Below are 23,082 nucleotides of genomic sequence, written 5' to 3' on the forward strand. Positions count from 1 at the left end.
TAAATATAAGAAAACATCTGATTTTCAATGGAAATTTTTTGGAAAGGTTTTATTAGAATAAATAGTGGCAAATTACTAAAGAAAGGTTAATATTAGGGGGTCTTTAGGGTTAATCACTAATGTGCATGAAAAGCCAAATATCAGAGACAAGCCTACACCTTCTTATTTAAAAAATAATACTAAAAACAATAAACAACAGCTTTATATATGTTATACTGAAGTCTCTGATCCTGATTGGACATGCCATTTCACATGTTGTTGCCATTGCAAAACCTCCAACAGTCCAATGTTATGATGACTCTTCCATTACTGATCTATCAGCAGTCTGGCTCTTTACTACCAGGACCATGTCAAAGTCCACGTGTACGGCTTCCAGAGGCGGAGTTCTTCTTCGCTGCTTGGCCGCTGATCACATGTAGAAAGCATGGTGTTTGTAATTGCTGCGCAAGAAGCGCGCATGGATGCCGGATTCCAGTGTGACGTTTGATGTCAGTCGTACAAGACAGTGTTAAAAGCTTATTCTCTCAATGTGCTGTCAGTCTCACGTTATCAGGCAGAACGAAGACACACGGGTTATTCTGTAAGTAAAAGGAAAAGTCTAATCAGCTCCAGCAGAGTATTGAAAGGTAAGATAAGATAAGATGAGATGAGATGTACCTTGACTGATCCCCAGAGGAGAAATGTGAACTGACACAGCAATAACAAAATAGGAGCAGCATAGGCATAAGAGATGTAATAAAAATCAATAAAACAGAAGAAATTAAATAGAGCTAACAAAAATACAATAAAATAATATGAAACCGTGGATCTGTCTTGTATTTAACATGTGTTTGAGATTTTAACTGTGAGTCTATACAGTTATCAGTGCAGTGGAGGGTGGAGGGACTGGGTGTTATGTATCTGATGGCTGATGGCATCAAAGAGTGGAAACGCAGTCTGCTCCTCCCACAGGAGATGATGATGATGATGATGATGATGATGATGATGATGATGATGATGATGATTATAATCATGAAGTGAGTTTTATAATCCAGTTTAACTTCTAAAAAAGCATGCTGTTTTATTTTTGGCTGAGTAATAGTCATTACAGCACTACAGGAAATGAACCTGCAGTGATAACAGCCAATAAATAATTCCTGTACAATCGCAGCTGTTGACCATAAACTAAACACTGGTAATGATCATATTAATGAGATGCAAGACTTTATGATGATAAGGGGAAAGAGTCCATGTTCATGTGGGAATGATGTACAGATTGCAGTCAAAACAAATAATAACACACTTAAAAACTCCAGTTTTACATAGGTTTACCCTATTATCACCACTTCAATAGGCTTTTAAAACGGATAAGATTGTGTACATGATGCAACTACATGTCATGAGGTTGCATTTTGACCATTTAGGCCAGTTTTCTGTGAAATTCAGGAGAATTCTATACATTATATTTACATGATATCCACACTTGTGGGCAAGACAATACGTAGGTGTAGAGAATGGTTCTGCAAGGTAACACATTATAGTAATATTGCCATTCCCATGTAAAACTGCGCAGGGTCGATCCGCATGGATTACTTTCAGGCCTACATCTATTCTTCGGCTATTGACAACCTCTCCCTTTTCAGTTTGCATGACTGGAGCTCTCACTAGCGCTGCTAGTGGACAATCAGACCTACACACCCACCTCCAGACACACTCGCATTTCTCATTTCTTACTTCTAGTCTAAATTAGATAGCAAGAGGTAGTGTCGGAGCTCACAGACCGCATAGAATTAGTTTAAGTACTAGCGGTAGTTAAACAGTAAAGCTGAAATTCAACATGGAGTCCCCTCCAGATCCAGCGAGCGACCCGGGCAACAGCGCCTCGGAGCCGGCTACCCCGGTCAGGGAAACCCCGGTAAACCTGGAGACGCTCCGGAAAGCGGACCATCCAGCCCCGGTACGAAGGCAGACCTGCTCCAGCACCAATAGAGGTAAGCGGACCGGATTTCGCCTTAAAATATGGAAGAATTACAGACTGATCGAGGACATTTTTCAAAAAAATCAAAGTTAAAATGAATTAAATCGGTTCCCTATAAATAACTGCACTCTATGTAAATTCAGCCCCGCGCGCAGACGTGGGTTTTTATTTAGTATCTCGGTGGGTTTTATCCATTCGGTTGTAATTAGGAGCTCGGTCTGTGTTGCTGGTGTTTAGGCTTCACTGACAGCTCAAATCATAGGGGGGTGATACGGTCACAGATGTCACATTTACTCTGTCTGCGGGATAAATCAATTACCCAGCAACTTCAAATGAAGCAACTGCAGCCTCACCTAATGTCCCAGAGGCCAACCTGCACACAGACGCCTTATTGTCAAAGTGTCAAAAGTGAACTTTTGGAAACTGTGGGCTAGTTTATCGATTGGTCCCGTTCTCCTTTGTAGGGACGTGTCCTCCACTATTCCTCATACACAACACAGCGCTCACAGATTTGGGCTATTCCTGTGTGCAGAAAGACGCCCCAGCAGCTGGAATTTGTTTAGCGCCAGCTCTCAAACACTGTTGCAAGCACGAATGCCCTGCACCGCTTTTTTTTTTTTTTTTTTTTGCGTCTAAATCTTCACACGATCAGTGCATAAAAACACACACACATACACACAAACAAGGCCGTTATAAAAATTTCCCCTTCAAAGTCTGTGTGCATTGCTGCTGAGGTTCTAGTTCATTTTACATGGTTTATCCACGTCCCGTCCATGTTGTACAGTACAGACAGTATTTAACCACACCCCCTCTCGGCTGTCTCCAGTACAGGCTAACCGGGCTCATCCAAGTTCAAAGAAATTGTGGTTTCTCTGCTGATTCTTGACAAGCAGATCTGATCTATAGAAGGCACAGATGCGGACGGTGTATATATGAAAATGAATTCATTGCACGGTGCGTTTTGTGCGCGCAGTCTTCCTGTGCGCAAGGGTATATTTAGAGTGTGATATGGTGAATGTGGAATGTAAGCTGGTTATGTAACAGGTTTAGCCATAAACAGAGGCGCGCAACTAAGAGCAGAAATCATCATCAGATCTTTTTCACTTTACACTGTACTTCACCCACTGTCCACGATCAACTCAGTGGGTTTAATTAGAAAAATAAAAAAATAAAATAAAATAAAAAAGAACTGCACTTGAGTAGGTATTTATAAACATCTGAAGAGAAACTCTGTGACTTTGTGGGCTGGCACAGTCTGAACACTTACGTAATAGCGGGGCAAAGACAGGTAGTTGGGAGGTTTCGTGGATTGATTTCTCTTTTCACAAGTCTGACTTTGAGACACTCCTAACCTGCTGACCCATATTCACCCCACCCTTTTATGCACAGGATTAAAGTGCGTCTGGGAAAGAGAAAGACAGGAAAAAGAACGCCTTTGGTCTGTTATGTAATGCTGAATGGGTGAAAAAAAAAAAAAAAAACATGTTCAGTGGGACAACCGCTGCAGCTTTAAGAGTTTCCCTGCACTGGAACTTTATCTTGACCCTTCTGCAAAGAGAAAAATATATTGCGATTGAAAAGAATCTGAGTAGTATTAGCATTTGAAGATTAGAGAAAAGTTTTGACAACTTTGAAAAAAGTTATTGTAAACTCCATGTTTGTGTCTTTTCTTCTCTCAAGTTACTTATTCTCTTAAATATGGACTTAAATCTTCATTTGTTTTTAACTTGTTGCTTGCATTACATACTACTGACATTGTCTTGTCAAGTTTTAATAGACATTAGAAACAGTTAATTTCTAAAAACAAGCGATCATCTGTTACTTTATTCTATAGTTTTAAGGAAGAACGTCAGTCTGTTGATGCCTGGCTTCTATTCGGCTGTATTTGTCTTACAACCATACAACAGCTGGCCTGTATTTGTTTTAAAATAATACTTAACTCATCTCAAAAAGCACTTATTTATAAATTTAATAATGTAAAATATTCTCTACATTTATCAGGAAGGAGAGCGGAAGAAAGGCCCGCATTCATGAAGTAATGAAGACCTAATTGTTTTATTTAATAAAATGTTCTATTAAGAATTAACTGCAATTGCTTTATTATATTGGAAAGATTTCTCAAAAAACAGAACAATAAAGACCTTCATGGTGACCAGTACTATTACAGACTAGTAGGACATTTTTGAGGATTACAGTTCTACTCTCAGACCCGGCTTTTTCAGGACAGCCTCAGAAACCAGCATCTGAAAAGCGGCAGACAGTTGCTTAAGCGCAGTTTCCTTCTTTACACCAGCTGTATTAGACTTTCTGGGAATGCATATTTCTTATCCTGCATGCAGAGCGTTTACTGTTTTAACCCTGAGTGCTAATACCTTTTAAGTAGAAAGGGCTTACTTCAGCAAAAGCTGTGCTGTAGGACTTGAGTGGGTCAGAGAACGGGCCTTGGAGGGCTATGGATATCATTACTGGAAAGAAGAAAGGGTGTTATTTTCATATGGCAAGATACCTCGGTTTGCAAATTTGGAAACAATCAATATTAATAGCTTGGTTATGTAAGGTGATGGTCTCTGCAGAGGCTTGAAATCTTACAACTGCACAGGGAAGCTCTGAAGCCGCAGATCTGATAAGAACCCCCGAGTCCTGGATCCTCTGTTAACATTACATTACATTGTCAGTGTCCAAACGGTGTCTGTACCTGTGTGTGGTCATGATAGCACTGAGGTAATGGACTACATACACCAAGTGTCAATAACCGCTACACTTGTTCTTGTCTATTTTGACTCTCAAAATGCTTGTTGTTGTCATTTACAGTGACAATAAATCATTAAATATAATTTGCTTTAATTACAGAGAAAGAAGTGAAAATGATGGCTATTTATGAGCAATGAAACGCTTTTGTTACAAATAACACTCTGTTTCTTTTTACATTGTGAAAGTTGTCACCTGGTGGAGTGTGATGTGATATCGGACAGTGGAGAATATAACATTTGGCTTATTAGCATACTTCATATTGTGTCTAGATTCAGTCTCCTGGGCTTTTCATGCTGAATATCTTATTTTTAACATTTTATGTCATAATAACATTTCAAGTGTTAAAGTGTAAAAAAAAAAAAACAGTTTAAAGGGTTGGTTTTATAGTAGAAAACAAATCTCACCTGACATTGCAGTTTTAGTAGCTGATCCGAATGAAAAAGGCAGAGTATAAAAATATTCACTCTTCTCTTAATGAACACGTAACCAGACTTTCATCCAGCAGTTTTATTTTTGGACAGCGAAATGAGAGCTCTCGGCTAGAGTGGCAGCATTTATTTAGTTGTTGTTGACACAAGACGGATGAGGTGCAGGAACACAGGCTTTTAAAAAAGGTTTTATTCCAAATCTCAGAAAGCCTGCAGTTGGCATGGGGCTTGCACGCCACTGGAGTGGACAGCAACATTATTGAGACTGTGGCATTCTCAAATTCAATGAATTAGGGCTGCCTGCCCGCTGGAGAGCATGAAGATACAGGTTTAGGCTTATAGCTGAGCCTTCAGCCCGGACAGATCCGGGAGAGAAACTCCATTAAGAGTCTCCCTTTTTCTGGATGGCTGCCTATAACATAATATTGAGTTTCATTTCTCCTACATTTACAATTCTTTAATATATCTAAAGTTATTATATCATGGATTCTTTTATTGATGCCTGTCACACAGTTTTTATTGTGAAAAGTTCACCATTTAAACCTGTTTCAAGTTAAAGCTCAGTATTTAACATATAATGTTAATAAATGCTCATCTGCTCAAACATGTGAATTATCAGTTTTACCACACATTGAGTTGTTCCAGTGACACCTCCTCTTAGTTTAGACTTTGACATTTGTACCTTTGAAAATAGATCTTCTGTTCCTGTTGGTGTCAAAGGTCATCTTACATTTGGGTAGAAGTGTGGTAATCTAAGGAGGATATACAGGACGTGTGAATGTCAACAAAATATCAGGAATATTATTTAAATGAGTGAATTTTATTGCTGTCAGGGGTGAGGTTTCTTTTTTTGTGTGTTTAAACAGTAATATTATGATAAATTGAATATGATTTGTTAAGTGTTGCTAAACTGGCTTTTCACCTATGAATGAAAAACTCTTCTTCAAAATGCATTCTGTTGAATCCCATGGAGGATTATTATGTTTTTGTAATATTTTCTGCTAAAATCGTCTATGCTGAAAGTGAACTTTTGAATATTTTAATGTTAAGATCTCCTTCTTTGTATCTTAATAGTCAAATATAATTTTGCGTACATAAACATTTATCCAATAAGTGCCCTAGTTAATGTCAGTACTATTATCCGAAACAATACAGTACAGATGCCCTTTGTTTTTTTTTGTTTTTTTTTATTATTTAAAATGAATACATTCTTGTATTTAATTCGGGTCTCTCCTGTTTTAGTTCGAGCACGTTAGTTCATTTTAGTGAATCAGAATGTTCCCTAGAGGGCGCTAGCAAAGTTAGAGAATATATTAACTATTCATAACTTGAAGTCATTATTATCTATGATGTGATTGCAAATATTACAACATCTACTGTCTGTAGCATTTAATGTTTTCCATGGTGTACCTCCCTGCCTGTGAGAATGTTCTTGCCAACAGGATGTTGCCAGCTCTTCACAGGTTTTCCTTTCCCTGACTTCAGTGCTTGACCCATGTTTCTGTCTAAGCCTAAACATCTGGCCCAAAAGCTTACAAGTTCCCTGGACTGAAATCCGTATGCAATTATATCATAACAAGTTCGTGCAAATATCATTCCATTCTCTCCGGCACCTTAAATTGATGCTCTATTTACCGTGGGTCAAGGTTGAAAGTGTTTTTATTCATGTGTTTTCAATCAGTCTAGTGATTTTTTTTTTCCCCCCTTTGAGCTGCAATGAGTGTACAATGAGTTGTTTACAGGATGCATTACAGGATAGTTTCCCAGTTAAACAGTATTTCAGGCACTTCATGTAGAAAAAAAGAAACAGGATATGATAAAATAACTGCTTCTACTGGTAAGCATCTGAAGAATTTTGTAGTGCGGTTGCATGTTTGCATATTTCAAATGCTTTTTTGTATGTATGTTGAAAGCATTGCAACTCCAGCCCTAATAGACTTTTTCAATTCAAAAAAAGTTTAGACATATTAAACCTTGCCTAGACTGAATCTGAAAGTTTTATCCTTGTGGGACATTTTATTTTGGAGTTCGAGTCACCAGTGGCTTAACTGGGGCTGGCGACGAAGTTTCAACTGGTGACAGACACTAGATTTGATGTGCAGTCTCCAGTGGTGAATGATAGCTCAGATCTATGGCCCATTTACAGAAGTTTGTATCTTAGATAGAAAAGTCTGAATAGTAATGACCGGAAATACTCCAGATGCATTATTGGAGGGTGTTAAAGGAGTCTAAATTTAATGTGGTACACTGTGACCTCAGTACTGGTGCCGCTTGGCTCCATGCTGCTCTGTGCCTCTCTGATATGAATTGGGCCCCTTAGAAGAGGCCTAGAGGGAAAGAGGTGCTGAAAGGGTCTAAGGGATCACTCAGAGGAGTTGTTATGTCACATCTAGTGCCAGGCCTTTCACATCTCCACCAATGTGGAGAACCCAAAGCTCCCGAGCAGGTAGGTAATCCCCTCTCAGTGAAAATCCCAACACTCAGTCAGGAACTTTGACCAGTTTTATCTTTCCATCTTTCCCCTGCCTTTGAACAAAACCACGCTGGACACATATGCTCTCTCTGCCTCATGTCATGAGTGTCAAGTCACTTAAAGCCGTGGAGTGTCTGCACACTCAGAATTTTTTTTTTTTTTACCTATTCATGCAGGCTGCAACACTCTGACATGTGTTGAACACTTGAGAGAAAAGTCAGGAGTGTCTTCCAGCACCGGAGGTTCTCACAGACATTATGGGTATGTGCTGCGTGCTTTAAAACAGGAAGAGGCAATATAAAATCTGAAGTCTGTTATTCAAACAACACACCTCTAGAGCCTCTTAACTGTTATTTATGTAGCTTTTTGTAGATTTAATGGGTCTCACAACGGCCCTCTTTTAAGGATGTTGTCGAGTATTAGACTGTGGCATCAGAATAAGATGAAAATAGAAATATCTGTTGCATATTGTAGCCTGCAGGGTGGGTACAGGAGGACACGTAGGGAAAGAAATCAATGTGCTCTCTCCTTCTGTTAGAGTAATAATAATGAAACTCAACAGTGTCTGCATTTATTGCGCCTTATGAGTATATCACAAAGCCGAGATGGGAAAATGGGGTCTTGTGAATTATTGAAACTTTATTTATCTTGTTTAAAACACATCATCCTGCAGAATATTTGTTCTTTTTTCATGCACCACTTGTTCATCTAATATGATTTTCCTATTTTTTTTTTTTTTTAGTTTCTGCAAATCAGTTTTCAAATTTTTGCAAATTACAGTGGAACGTGGAGTTGCAGGAGCGGGATGTTTTAATCGTGCATGTACTTTGATATTCTACCGCATAGACCCAGGTAATGATGTTAAGGGATGCATATCACATGCTTGGTTGTCATTTTCATCACAGCGTTAACGTTAGAGTATGACTTAACAAAGTTTATCTGTCACCTGAAATAAACAAAAAAGTTTTAGAGACATGGGAGATAAAACAACTTGAAAATCAGTGTCATTTATTTTGGCTTGATTATTTATATTGGAATAACAAGCGCGACTTAATCTCATAAATAAAAAAGGGAGAGATACAGATCCGTCCCCTCCAGGTACAGCCGCCACTTAATCGAATTAGCTCCACTCTCAGGCTTGACGGGCTCTTCAAACACCCCTGGTGACTTCTGAGTGCCGATTACAATCAGCTACTATTTTCAGCCTTTGATTAAAATCTGGTGAGGTTGGACAGAATTTTTTTGAGCACAGAACCAGCTAATTATTAACATCGCAGCCCATCTCTCTCTCTTTTTTTTTTGTCATTTACAGAGGACCAGTGGACTGGAGTAGTTAAACAATACCCATAAGTATTAATCATGTTGAATCACTGTGTGTGAAACTATTTGCTTGGTCTTACTGAAACATCTTAAAGCGAGTGTGATGTCCAAAGACGCATATTTAAACTGGAATTTGTGTTATAGAGGAGTGCGTAATATTTGTGAAGTCAAACAGACTATTTATGGATCTCATAGTATAAGACACGTCTGATTCGGAGAAATCATAACATTGTAATTTCGGTTAAACAATCCAGTTGTTCGTACAGACTTCTACTTTTAGCAGAACACAATGATGAACACAGCTCTTTACTCAGAAAATAACAGAAGATGATCACAATTGTTCATGCCTCACACAGTATGTCACAGAATCATTGTAATGTGCCTGTCAAAGACAATTCTGCTCTTTTGTTACTTTGAAAAGGCAGCTTTTGAATATGAATAAGTCACTAATGAATATTTGGTTCTTGAGTGTGTCTGTGGATTGATTGCTTTAGGAGGCGTACCAAGACAGAGTGTGCCGCGGTGGGGCTCAATCAATGCAGCGATGTTGCTGTGCTGCGTCTTGACAGTGATTGAAAGACTGTGTCACTCTTTACCATGTATGATACACGAATACTTCTCTCATTCACTGACAAATATCATCTGTCTGATCAATCAATATTTGCAGCTTTATTTTACTAATGTAGTACTTTAGAGGCAATAATTAACGCCATGCTGGGTTGTTAAAAGCCTATTTTTATGTGACAGACAGAAATAGACATACAGAAATAGGAAGATGAAGCTCTCTGGTTGATGTTGATATGGCATGTCTTCATGTGTCGGACTGTGAACTTATTGTATATTATGTAGAGTGTCAGTTTTTTTTAAACAAACCTGAGAAACGCAAAATGACTTCTGTAGTTTTTGAGGTACAAACACATAATTTGAGTTTACTTTTTAGTTGAATATATGTAGCCATTGGAATTATTTTCTTTGTCTTACCTCGTGGTCAAAACCAGGTATTTTCTTGCTGTTGAAAACTGTTGAATTATGAAAAGCTATTGGATGATGATTAGAAATGAACTGAAATCTATTTTATTGCATTTCTATTTACACAAACCTTCATTATCTAATTTAATAAACGACTTTCAGTTTTTCATCTGTTGGTGTGTTGTAATTGAAATGTTGCATGAAACACTTTAACTGAGGGAATATTCATTCAATGTCATCTTGTGTTAAACAAGTCTGGCTTGTGATGCTTATTAATTTCTGCTTGCTCCACTTGCGGTGTTTGGGCTCTCTTTGCTGGCTCACTGCCACAGTGTCTTCTGAAAGAGCCACTTCATCTCTGTCAGGGGCAGGTGGAAATTTGCTGCACACTTCTAATTGGACAAAGTGCCTTTCAAACTCTGAGCCATCATACACAGATCAGATTATCCTACAGACCAGGTGTCAACAGGTTTTTCACCCCCCCCTTCCCCTTACTGCTTTTTCTTGCATTCTTTGGTTGACTTTTAGATTCTCCCGTTGCTCTGACTCGTTTTAACTCCCTGCTGCCTTAAAGGCCTGCGGCATAATAAAGCCTTGTCTTACAGATTAATTACAAGAAAAGGTGCTTGTTATTTTGACATTGGAGCTTTTGCTGCACTTTGACATTCAAACACAAGGCATCCTCTCATAACGCTCCAGATCAAAACAGGTTTGATTTGCTTCCTCAAGTGTTACTAATTTTCCCGTCCATAAGGTCCATTTTAAGTTTAAAGCTCCTTATGGCAAAAATCTTGGTCATTTTTAGTCAGCTACAGAAACATTTGCAACAGCCAGAAGCAGAATCTAAGACTGCAGGCTAGCTCACAGGGGGCTTTAAGGTCTGCAGTATAGCTTGGGGCCAGACCTCACAATTTCTTGTTAAAGTAAAATCTTTGTTCGATAACCAGTAAAAAGAGAAGGCTTGGAGTGCAGTTATTTTGTCTGTGGAATCAGTAAAAGCTAAAAGTGCTGCATTTTGAATGAACTGTGCAAGTGAAACAGAATGTTGATTGATGTGAGAATAAAACTGTAGTTGTCCAAATCATTTGTGACTTGTTGCTTGAATGATTACAGATTAATCATAGAAAGAGCTCAACCATTGAAATATCAGGTAATGTTTTAGACAACTGTGTTAAATCTTTATTTGATAGTTTATAGTAGAGAAAGGCTTGAGCCAAACTCATAGCGTAATACTGACAGATTGTGTGTTTATGCACTTGGAGTCACCCGCTTTCACAGCAGATCTGTGTGTAGATAGAGAAGGAACAAATTGTTTTAAACACATTTAGAGCTGCAACAACTATTCCATTAATCAGTTAGTCAATTAGAAAAAAAACAACATTATTTGGGATTAATCTATTTTTTTTTTTTTTTTACTCAAATTGTAGAACATTTACTTATTCCAGTCCATGTCCATTTTCAGCATCAATGAATTATCTTTTTGTTTTAGACTGAAAGGTTAGAATGAAAAGGTCCTGAGAAAGTGCATGGAGCATTGTCATGTACTTCATATTTTTTAGATGAATGATTATTGGTTAGTTGCATCCCTACCTCATAGACATTGCCTATGCTTTACTGCAAACAAAAAAAACCCCCAAAAAAACAAGTAAGTAGGTATATAAATAAATAGATAAATAAATAAATAAGTAAATAAATTAGTAAATTAATAAATCTTTCTCTTTTTGGCAGTGGCACTGTAATGTGAAGCTCAGAAAAGCAGCATGTCCTGTGTAACTATCCTTTGAAAGGCTAAAACCAGTTGGATGTAGTGATAAAATACATCATCACTACTTCATCCACATATCAGACAAACATAACAAACAATATTTTGGCATACTAGATTGCCTATCTTGTCTGCGTATTGTCAGTGCAGATGTATTACCCTGTGCTGATTTGATTCTGGGCAAAGGAAAGTGGACAGGAGAGATTGATGGTGGTGTCCCCAGTCAGACAGATAACACCTGATTCTTCCTGCAGGGGGTTGGTCTAGCACACTCCTCCCCTGCACCTCCGATGCGTCGAAGGCTGTGCTGAGGAGGTGAACCATTCCTTCACTCAATGCAAATTCGGGGCCACATTCAGAGATGATCCCATGGAGGATTGAGCCAATGTGGCCCCGAGCACTCTGCACCACATGATCCATGCATCAGTCACACCTGGGAGAAACCCACACAGGCATGGGGGTCATTTGTTTAACACAGGTGCATCATGTATTTCAACTCCCTCAAACAAGTACCCACACTCGCTTGAATGCGCTCTCTGTGCTTTGTGCACACGTGGTTGTAAATTGGATAAATGTCTACAGAACAGCACTGGCGCTTTTGACTTTTTTTTAGGTTTGGAATTCTGAAAAGAACATAAAAATTGGGTAGTTGAAGAAATATGATTACAATAAAATTTTAAAAAAGCTGCTCCTGATTTTTTTTTTACCAGTACACCGCCTCAGTATTTGATATCAGAGGATATTTCACAACAGGCACATAAGATTCATGTTTTAATAACTGTAAGCTTTCAGAGTGAAGTCTACAAAATGTCCTTCCTTGTATTGACTATAAGATTAATCGATCCACAGGAAAAGAACAATTGAATGTTTGTTCTTGTTTTTTATTTGGCTAATATGCCAACAGTCACCGGTTCCAGCATTTACTTCTTTCCTGTGGTTTACATAATTGTAAACTGAATATATTGAATGCCTCATCATTGAAAGGATAAATAAGCAAAGCGATGACATACTAGGCTTTGCGAAAATGGTAAGGGTCTTAATTTCCACTACTTTGCAACATTTTAAACACTCAGTGACTAATCAGAAGAAAGAGGGAATAATCAAAATAATTGGTTGCAGCACCACTATAATCTGAAGCATAGTATAAAAACAATGCTTTCAAATATGGCACAGAGTCTCATCATCATCTCCGGCTCTGTGCCATATGGATATGGAGGACATTAAAAACCTTTCTCGTTGCTCTTTAAAAGCTCTTTTCATGCTGTTACATCATTTGGTATAATTTACCAGTTATCATCTGACTATGATTCAGAAGTACGCCGCTACATCCTCAAACAGACATACAGCATAGCATTTTTTTTTTTAATGTTTTTTTTTTTTTTTAGTTAAATAACAAGGTGTGCAGCACAGGTTCTCAGTGTGTGAAGCAGATGGTGAAAGGCTAGTGTATAATAGATCTCAATATTAACTGTAGCGCATGCTGGGAGTGTTGGTGGATGGCACACAGCAGAGTAAAAGAGAAGCAATGACCTTCTGTCCCATCATTTACCCCCTTGTGCCCCCCATACCGCTCTCAAATTACTTTGTTTTAGCCAATTAAAGCAGCCGGCTGAGCATCAAGCAGGCTGCCATTTTTCGCTCACCTGGACCCATGTGACATTATCGCTCTGTCATTGGGAGAGATGGCCGTAAGTGGGAGTCTCTGGCATGGCACCATGCCACCTTAGACCCCACTGCGTTCACCAGGATTAATGCAATGATTCTTTCCACAACTTGCAAGAATCTCAGCAGTCTCACCTGTTTGTGTTGATAGACCTGCACACTGCTCCTCTCAGCATCAAGCAATGAGCAAATATATTTATGGTATTTAGACCAAGCTCCAAAGCCAACTAGATTCAGTGAATGTTCCTATATTATTTCTACTATAAAAAAATTCTCTATACATATGAGAAATCTATTGTCCTTAAGTTGCCTTGTTGCTGATCAAGATAGCATATGCTGTGAAGTGGCTCTCTGTCCAAATCCTTTAATGGCCCAATAACAGAAAGAAAAGACAGCAGACACAACAATACCATGGCACGGGATGAGTGAAGGACCGGAGTGTGTGGTGTTTAACAGCCATACGAGCACAGATTATGTGCTTGAAGGGGCTGAATTGAGTGCCAGCAGTGACAGTTGGGCTGGGAATTGAGTATGCCTGGGACGTACGGCTTGACTCCGCTCGGAAACACCACTGGGTCCAGGGCTCATCTCGGCAGTTCTCCGCCTCCCTCCTCCCGTAGAGGCATTGTGGCCCGCCGTTTGCTCCGCTTCACCAGGGGAATGGACAGGCCCCTGCTCCTGCTTGATGAGCACTCACTAATGGCTGCTTCTTTGAAAGCTGACGGGCCCGTTTGAGGAGGAGTGTCTTTTACTTCCCTCCAGCTTGCCTTGGCTGGGCATTCGTCAGGCTGCCTGGCTTTGCTGTCCTGCCCACATGATGGTGCGCCAAGGGGCTGGAACGTCTGTCATTTGTTTTACTTTCAAATAAAAGTTGATGATTTACCAATAAAAAGTAAAAATAGTCTTTTGATGATGTCTGGAGGCATATGGAGAAAGTGTTGCAATAGTAACATTTTCAGCACTTTGTCAGGCTCAAAATAACAAAAGAGATTTGTCTCTTTACTCTGATAAAGAACAGTGTGTCCAGAGTTTTGTGTAAAGTGAACAAGTGAGTATCGGAAGTGTGACTAAAATATGGCTGAGAACACATACTGAGGGTTGCATTGCATTAATGTCGACAAGCTTTTCTTTTGTATTTTGTATCAGTGCATGTAATGGCCTGCCAAAATGCACTATGATGTCATACAGAAAGCAGTAACGATTCCCCCTCATTCATGTTTTATTTAAGAGAAGGTATTTTTACTGTTTTGCTGCATAATAAAGACTCCAGCAACAGCCTAGAGAAGATGTATTTGTAAGAGAACTAAATAGGCTGTGCTTGAAATTGATCCCCTTGACAGTTAACATAATTTTTTACAGACTACTAGATCTCTATACTTTAGAAATATACTCAAACGGAGAACATTGACAAGAACCTGAATAACGTATGATGAGAAGAAACCATTGGCTATCAACACTAGGTAATATTTTAGGCATCAACATTATGGATAACAGCGTAGTATGTAGTGTTGTCTAAAAACTTCAAAGAATCAGTAAAGTTCAGGGTAGTTTTATGTCACTTGTATCCTTGACCCTGTCTTTTCACCCCAACAGGATGGGTGTTCTTCCTGTTGCCCCACTCTTTACTGGTGTACCAGTCTCCAGCTTCTGGAGACTCCATTAGGAAGTTGAAGTCGTCCTTGGAAATCTCCTCTCTATAACTTCTCCTGTCTTCACTCTTCCTATCCCTCTCTCTCCCTCTCTCTCTCTCTCCCACTTTGTTTCACGTGCACTCTTTTTCCCCCACTTGAAACTAGGGCGAAGGTCAGAATGGCGAATTTGATATAAGAGCTGACGTGCTTCCATGGAGCACCTTGTCAACTCAAAACAATAGGTTTGCAGGCACTGTTATGCCGAATAAAGAATGTTCGCATATTCCCAGAGAAATGTCCTCCACTAGACATTCCCAGAAGAGATGAGAACATTTGTCTGCATACATTTTTACCGGTCCTGGCCCAGCAGAAAATGGAGGTTGTAGCAGAATGAATTCATTTAACATGTGAGCAAATAAGTTATTTCACCTGGGAGATTGAAAAAGTCATCCAATTTGCATGTTAGAACCTTTATCCTTGCAGTGTTTGATTTGGTCATTAAGTGCCCAAATGGTCCACAGTGGTCGATCTTATTCTGGTTTGTGTTGATGTAAATTAGAGCTAGTATTCTAGCCCACAATACAATGCTGCAGTTCTATTTGGTTGCATAGTGCATGAAGAAGTAACAGATGTTTGCAGTTGCATAATAGCAAGAAAAGCAGCTGGCTGTGGTGTTGTACGGCGGTACAAATAGTTTTAATTTGATCTGACTTCTTTGTCTCAGTGGTATCTCTAAGCTGTCTCTTAGGCAGGAGCTTAACAAACCAGACTGCCATCAAATGGGTCAGAATGAATGGACACAGTCAGGTCCAAATTTGTTTCTCGCACAAGTGAGTAAACAGTAAAGCATGGTGTACTTTCCCTTGAGACGAAATAGCACAAATACTTAGGATGTAATTATAAATCAATTACATTTTTTCATGGCAAATGCCAAGTATTGCATTTTGCATTATGATTACATAAAAACTGTTTTTAAAAAGGACATTGTTTAGGAAAAAGTGTATTTTGTCTAATGGATGGATGAATGGGTTTTAATATAACTCCAGCATTCACTTCTATTGTCAGAGATCTCTCACCAAGCAGTTGTCACAGGCAGTTTCATCTCAAATTAAATTCATTTGGATATGACATTTTAATTGGAACACTATTCCCATTAATTGGACAAATTAGAGAAAGTCTGCTGGGGGAAAGGTAATCTCTCGAAGAGATGATTTGGAATTCACAATTTAGAATTAAAAATCAGCTGCTCGGCTTTGTTTATGTGGCAGCCAGTTTGCGGTAGTGCGTGTAGGCAATGCCAGTGCTCGAGGTCTCAGCGGCACTCAGGGCTCACATTGTCTTCATTAAAAGCGATTAAGGAATAGGTCAATTTAGCTTGCTTGGCTGGTTAGAGCCATGCATTTCCTCCTCTAAAATGTCTTTGTCTTCATCTGCCTTGGCTCTTCGGGCTCAGACAGTCACTCAGGCAGCAAATACGATCCGTCACTATTTTATGCATGTTTACATGTTTGATTGAACGCTGTACTGAGTCATGGCAGTATCATTTAAAATGTTGTCATTTTGTTTTTATTTGTGTGCCGATGTGTGCGTGAACACGTGTGTTTGGGTTTTCATGCTGCCTCGCTCAGTTTCAGCATACACACTGTCTGGGTGCTGATGAGTTGCTGTCTGATTAGCAATGAAAAGTGCTGTTCACCCTGCAGCTACAACTACTGTGAGCGTTTAATTACGCTAATAAAAAAATCACCTTCAAATTTGTGCAGTTGATTTTATAAACACATGGATGCAAAAGAATTTAATGAACAAAAGAGTATTTCAGAATGAATGTTAGTCTGTAGCCAAATGCAAGTTGTTCATCACTATTGGTCATTGGTCAACAATTCAGAATTTGGTTGTTTTACAAACTTTAGGTGTCACATTTGTCAAAAATTTCACAATCTCTTCCTTAACTGTTATAAAACACAGCTTCATAGTGAGCAAATACAAAAAAAAGGTGATGCACATTTTGTATTTTATGACGGCCACCTGTCAGTGCAGGTAGACTGGTTATTCATGTGCGCAGTTATCATTTCTAACAAAAGACTGTTGCATTACTTGCTCATTTTATTTGCATTGTTACACAGTGTCAGAGGAGATATGAACATTATGTACTCCATGTTAGAAATAAAAGAAATCTCTACTGCCGTATCACTAATATTTGAATTATAGCTTTGGCAGGGGAGCCTTTGGAAATTTAAGCCTTTTGTGTTCCATCCTATTTAGATCATGTGGTTTCTCAGTTACCACAGTGTTGTATGTCAACACACTCTAATCACCTGTGACCGTGGGAGTGTGAACCTTAGTTTAGCAAAAACATGGTTGTGCTTTTAAATAATGTAGAAACAATGTGGGATTTTATGCCCTGTATATATTGTTTATCTCTGCCAGTCTCATTTAATATATTGCAAAGCGAACTGTGGAAAGACTGAAACTGACGCCTCTGGTAAGAAGAAGCTGAAGTACAAAGAAAAATAATGGCTTGGACGGTGTGACTGTACTGTAGTGATCATGCAAAGGGGTTGAGAGCACTAATTGGAGTTCCCTATAGTAAAATGTAAAGGGAAAAGCAGAATATAGGGTGTAAGGAGGAAATAAAAAGAGACAGGCAGAGGGGGCTCCTAGATAGCGGGGCCAGGGGGAAAAAGTTCCCCTATGCTTGTCAGAGTTTGAGCAAGTTCAGAATTGATGGAGCCCACAGGCAGCACTGCTAATTTTAGTTGAAATCACCTAAGTGGTTTGGCTAATTTATCCAGGCTCCTCGGCCTCAGCCCCTGGTTTCTGGCTCTCCCCTGTCTCCCCCTCCCTCCCAGATATATCCACAAAGCGTGAAGGTACCAGGAGGTGACAGTGGGAACAGAAGGGTATTTTGTGCCCAGCTGATTTGCAGAGCACTGGGTAGTTTCAACCTGTGTCATACATTTGGATATAGTTTGACCCTTAACGACAGCCCAGGTTCAACCATCTATTCCAAAAAATTAGTTATACCTCTCTATTTAATGGAAAAAGTGGAATTACATTTTAAAATAGATGAAAATAGATGCAATCGCTACTATCAAGCCTCATATGTTTTAGATTTCCCCCTATTACTCAATAGATACTGAGATATGAGGATTTAATTTTCAGGGGATGTAATTAATTTAACTATTTTCAGGAGGATATTGTGAGCATGTCAGATTTTGTTAAATGATGGCCTGCCAACTGGTTTTGCTGAACATGCTGCAGCTTAACAAGCATTATTTCTGGCTTTAGAAATTTAAGCAACAAATCAGATGGTTCTTTTCTTTGTATGCATATGAACACCAGTTTAATAGAAAGTTGAGGAAAGGGCATTGGAAAATGAAACTTTAAATTGTTATAGAGTAAATGAATGAGGTCAGCAGAGATAAACCGAATATTTTGCTTCCCAGTAATTAAAATGCTCTCACACGCTGTAGAAACAGACTAGAATATCAACCGCAAGTTGCGTCTGGGATCCTCAATGGGACTGCTAGGTTATTTTGTGTGGTTTTGTAGTCATTCACATGATGAAACCAGAGCAGGTTGTCTAAACTTGTGAACTGTCAGGGTGACAGAAGTACATCAAACTGTCAGACATTGTGAGGTTCAATGCGAATGTGGAGTATGCAGCTTGGAAAAGCATGCCAGGATGTTGTCTGTGTTATCTGCTGCTTGACTAAGGAGTTTGTACATAGTCAATCGTGTCACACATTTGTGCCGCAGGATCTTTTTGACTTGAAAAACTGATGCAATAGCACACTGCTAATTACCACATGGCATTATATTATTGAAAATGTGCTTATTTTAAACACTGGTCTACAAGTAAAATGCCTCTGGAATAAAAGTAATGAAACCTTTCCACGTTGGCTGTAGTTTCCAAGATACAGTCTTGGGTTAAAATGCGAACTTCTGATAATAAGAGAAAGGGTTTTACTCCAAAGGAATGTTTGTCTCAGAGCTACCAGATGTACTTCAAACACTGTCTGCACATTACAATACATTACATTTTCAGGTTGTTTTTGGTGGAAGACTTATAAATCTATTGTGTAAATGTACCTAAACCAATATATATCCAATCTAATCCAGCTTTATTTGTAAAGGACTTTAAAAATAATAACAGTGGACCAAAGTGCCGTACAGAAGAATAAATAAAACCAAAATAAAAGAATAAAATACAAGAATAGATTAAAAGACATAGAACTGTACAAAAACAGAAAACAACATATATATGTGTAATAACACTATATAGTATACACTTGCCATTTGTTTTCCAGTTCATGTTAGTAAATTATGTAAGATTTAGCACATTTAATTTCTGAGGCAGTATTTCTAAAAAAAAAAAAAAAAATGCAGACCAGTGAAGTTAACTTTTAGATTTACTGAGACCAGTATTATGAAACTCAACGATAATGATTTTTTTGGATAAGACAATGTAAGATTGAAGACACAAGGGATTGCATCTGGTGTGATCTGACAAAAAGTTCTAACAACAATAAAGGTACTGTCCTTGCGGTAGATGCACCCTGTTACAATTCAACTTCAACTACTCTGATTAAATGAGATGTGTTAAATATTTAGCGAGAAGAATGTAATATGTTGTAAACCAGATTGTGTTAACAGCATGAAAGAAACCGTGAATTGGACACCAGGCTGGTGCAGTCATCCATTCAAGAATCAATCATTTTGAAAGAAAAGTGCAGCCAGAAGTGGGGAGGCGAGATGATGTGGCAGCTTTGGTGTAAAATGTTATGTTTGATGAAAACACTCAAATTAATCTAATAAAGAAACCTGCAAAAATGTCCTATTTTCTCAATATTTAATTTGCAGACAAATTAAATATTAATTGATTTCTATTCCCCGCTAAAAACAGGTTAACCTCAAGTTCATATTTATCACAAAGCAGCACAAAAAGACTTCGCTGCACTGACCTGTGTTGTGTATTTTTTTATGTAGAAGCATTAAAAACATGGCAGGTATGATTAGTGTGATTTATGTGTGATGATTTGCTTTTTATTACCTTGAGCAGAAGAGGAGCAGACAAAAGACAAGAAGGTAATACCACATTTAATAATATATAAACAGTTACACCATATCCACAGTGTAACAGCCTATGCATTTTCTAGTTTTTCCCTTAAACAACCCAATCTAAATATTTACAGTTTTCCTTTCGACATTGAAAGTGCTTTCTTGAATGAATTATTTTCAGAGCGGCGAGCAAGAGGAGATGTTTGCAGGCTTGTGTGCGAGCCAGCAGTTTTTGGCAGATGAATGTAGGGTTTTATGTGCCAAGCACCTGGTCAAACTGCAAACAATGAGGGGCTTATGGATTCTCTTTATCCAACAACGACTGAGATGATACCTAGAATGGTAGCGCTCTTAGGGGTCCTTTTAAGAAATGCTGATCCGCTATAATGCTCAGCACTTCTGGTTGCTGTGGAAATGTTCCTGAGCTTTATATATGTAGTTAGAGCAGTACAAGCTACAGTTCATTAACATATTGATGTATTTACTGTACAAGAATCACGTTGGCTTTTTGGCTTACCACAAAGGTAAATATGTGAATAAAGCGACACTGATGTGGAACATCAAAAAAAAAAAAAATCACCTGAATGGAAACAGTCAATATATAAATGACATATGATCCACATAATGAGCCAATGGAATAATGATAAATGCATATAGGTAGCTAAGAAATATATTTGCAGAAGTGTTTCAGCGTGGAGGGTCTTGCATGAGTCTTTAGCAGTGATCTAATAATGACTTCCACAGATGGGATTGTTGGCTGAAGCTCTGCTGAGTCCACTGTGTATGCGGTAGAGAGTGTCAAAGTGTCTCCTGTGCAGGATCATCTCCAGGTTTGGGGAATGGATGGTGTCTGCCAGACATGCTGGCAGTCAGTGGGCCTTCTCTCCTACACTACCTGGGCTGGAGCTCAGCCAGGGTTAATTATAGGGGAGCTCCAGAGTCTTGTGTCACTACGGATGGTAGACAGAATATTGTCATAATGCCATGTCCTATACAGAAAAGACAAGAGTAAAGGCACACCTGCTCAGCAGAGTTTCAGCAGCGTTTCTCTTTGCCACAGTCATTTTACTCCTGGAAATGAACCGTTGCCAAATGCCAAACGGCAGGTAAAATGTGCGTTTTGCGGTAAATTTGTAATAACACCCCTACACAGTGAATGGTAACTTTTCGAAACGATAACATTTTAAAGGGATTACCTAACATATACCCAGTCTAGGGTTTAATGTGATCACAGAGTTTATCAGCTACCTGTCACTTTACACCCTCTTGTAGAATGGGGAAATAAAGTCCTAGTGAAGTACCAGCTATGTGCCACACTCCCTGGTGATTGGAGGATTGTTACTCTGTATTAGTAACTCATACTAACTTTAGGCGACAAAACATTTTAAATGCAACCCCCAAGAAAAAGAAAATGTATTGTAAAAAGTATGATCTTACAAAATTTCTTGAACAGTCAGTTTTCTACCACGAGGCCAAATATTAGAAGCTTTCCTGACAAACATTAGCTCAGACGGTCCTGTCTGGTCACATTACAGTGGACAAACTAAAGTCCCCACAAGACCAGTGTAAATCTTTCCACTAGTTTCACGATCAGGCGAGACTTAAACTTGTACATGAGAAGGCTGTCACATCATCGCGCCATCCTCAGGGAAGCATAGTCCTGGCCTCCTGTGGTGACCCCTTGACCTTTCCTTTACAACCACCCTCAAACTAAAATTTCCACTCATATATCTCTCAAAATCTAAAGGGCAGATTATCATGAATAACCCTGAAAACTGTCATACTCCTCAGAGGATCTCCTGCCAGCTGCTCATTGTATGACCTTTCTTCTGGTGCCACCCCTGTGTGTATTTGCAACACTGCACATAAATTAACTAATGGCTAGACTGTGTACAATTATGTGGTAGATATTTAAGGTCTCCAGATGGTAAACCTTTTTGAGTTTTGTCTTTCTTGGATCTTTTCTTTTGGATTTTTTTTTTTTTAAACTCCACTGGAACATATTTTTGATGTATGCATTCCCATTATATATGCTGCATATATTCATATTTTACACAGAAAAAAACAAACAAAAACAAAACCTGTCTGAACTTTGTAATTCAGTGACCCGCTCTGTAGTGCCATTCTCAGGTCACACTTTACATTTTTACCACCCTTAGCAACAAAGCTCCAAGTCAATTTCTCTGTTTGTCACAAGTGCATTGGTTTTAGCAGGTTTTAGCAATGCAGCTCAGTGGTGAGGATTTAACCTTTTACTTGTGTTTTGTTTGTTAGAATTTGTTAAAAGGTTTAATACGTTGAAATCATTAGTTTAGTTACTACTTCTGTGCTCTCTAATGTTCGCTCCAAGAACTCCAGCTTCCCGAATCAGATCTTCTATGGTAGCTTAAATTGGAGTGCGAGTGAGACAAATTTGTCATCTGAGAAATTTTCAAGGTCTTTACAAAGTTTCCCAAAGTGAACGTTGAAGCCGAAAAAATCTAAAAGCAAGTTGTGCATCTATCAACTCTCATATGGCTTTTCTCTAAAGTAAAAGTGTGTTACTTCCCTTTTTTTACTTAGACAAGTGTCTAGTCATGGCAAGCTGGTGCACACTGGCCTAGAAAAAAAGAACAGCTTGTGTTGCTGAAGTTTCCTCCCCTGTCTAGTTATTTTTAAAATGCCCCATTTCCGCCATTGTTGTGGCATTGTTTTGACCTTACGCAGAACAATTTTCCCCAAGTCAAATTAGCTTTCACCATTCAAAGAAATGTTGTAATATAATGGTTTGACGGTTCTGCCTGTGAAATATAAAGAAATGGAAGGCCATGCCACTGGGGTTAATAATATTCCTCCTCTTCAACAAGTACCTTGGGATCCTAAGTGTCCTTGAAAGCAAACGGCATCTCACTTATGCTGGGCATCTTGCAGCACTCATGGGTAATGGCAGTCTACTTTTCCAACTCTGTGCACATTGTATCAGACTCATTCACATACGTCCTCATCTGGTACCGTTAACAAGGGTTGGTGGTAAAAAAGAATGCTAAATGTTTCTCCCGCTGTAATTTTTTTTTCAGGCTTATGAGAAT

General features: G+C 38.8%; 1 protein-coding gene and 1 long non-coding RNA gene across 3 annotated transcripts in view; one reads left to right on the forward strand and one right to left on the reverse strand.

The window, feature by feature from the left end:
* Nucleotides 1-210: 210 nt before the first annotated feature.
* Nucleotides 211-5,232, reverse strand: LOC115421505 (uncharacterized). The gene is made up of 2 exons (XR_003935690.1): nucleotides 5,113-5,232; nucleotides 211-578 (listed from the first exon to the last, which is right to left on the reverse strand). It is a non-coding gene; the product is annotated as an uncharacterized LOC115421505 (long non-coding RNA).
* Nucleotides 1,653-23,082, forward strand: part of roraa (RAR-related orphan receptor A, paralog a) — a 186,796-nt gene continuing 165,366 nt past the window's right edge. For both annotated transcript variants that reach the window (XM_030137423.1, XM_030137424.1), the window contains exon 1: nucleotides 1,653-1,970. In XM_030137423.1, coding sequence (XP_029993283.1) covers nucleotides 1,817-1,970 — 154 coding nt within the window. In that variant the 5' untranslated portion in view covers nucleotides 1,653-1,816. The remainder of the gene's footprint in view (nucleotides 1,971-23,082) is intronic.

Source organism: Sphaeramia orbicularis, chromosome 6 (genome assembly GCF_902148855.1).
Source record: "Sphaeramia orbicularis chromosome 6, fSphaOr1.1, whole genome shotgun sequence".
Lineage (NCBI taxonomy): Eukaryota > Metazoa > Chordata > Actinopteri > Kurtiformes > Apogonidae > Sphaeramia > Sphaeramia orbicularis.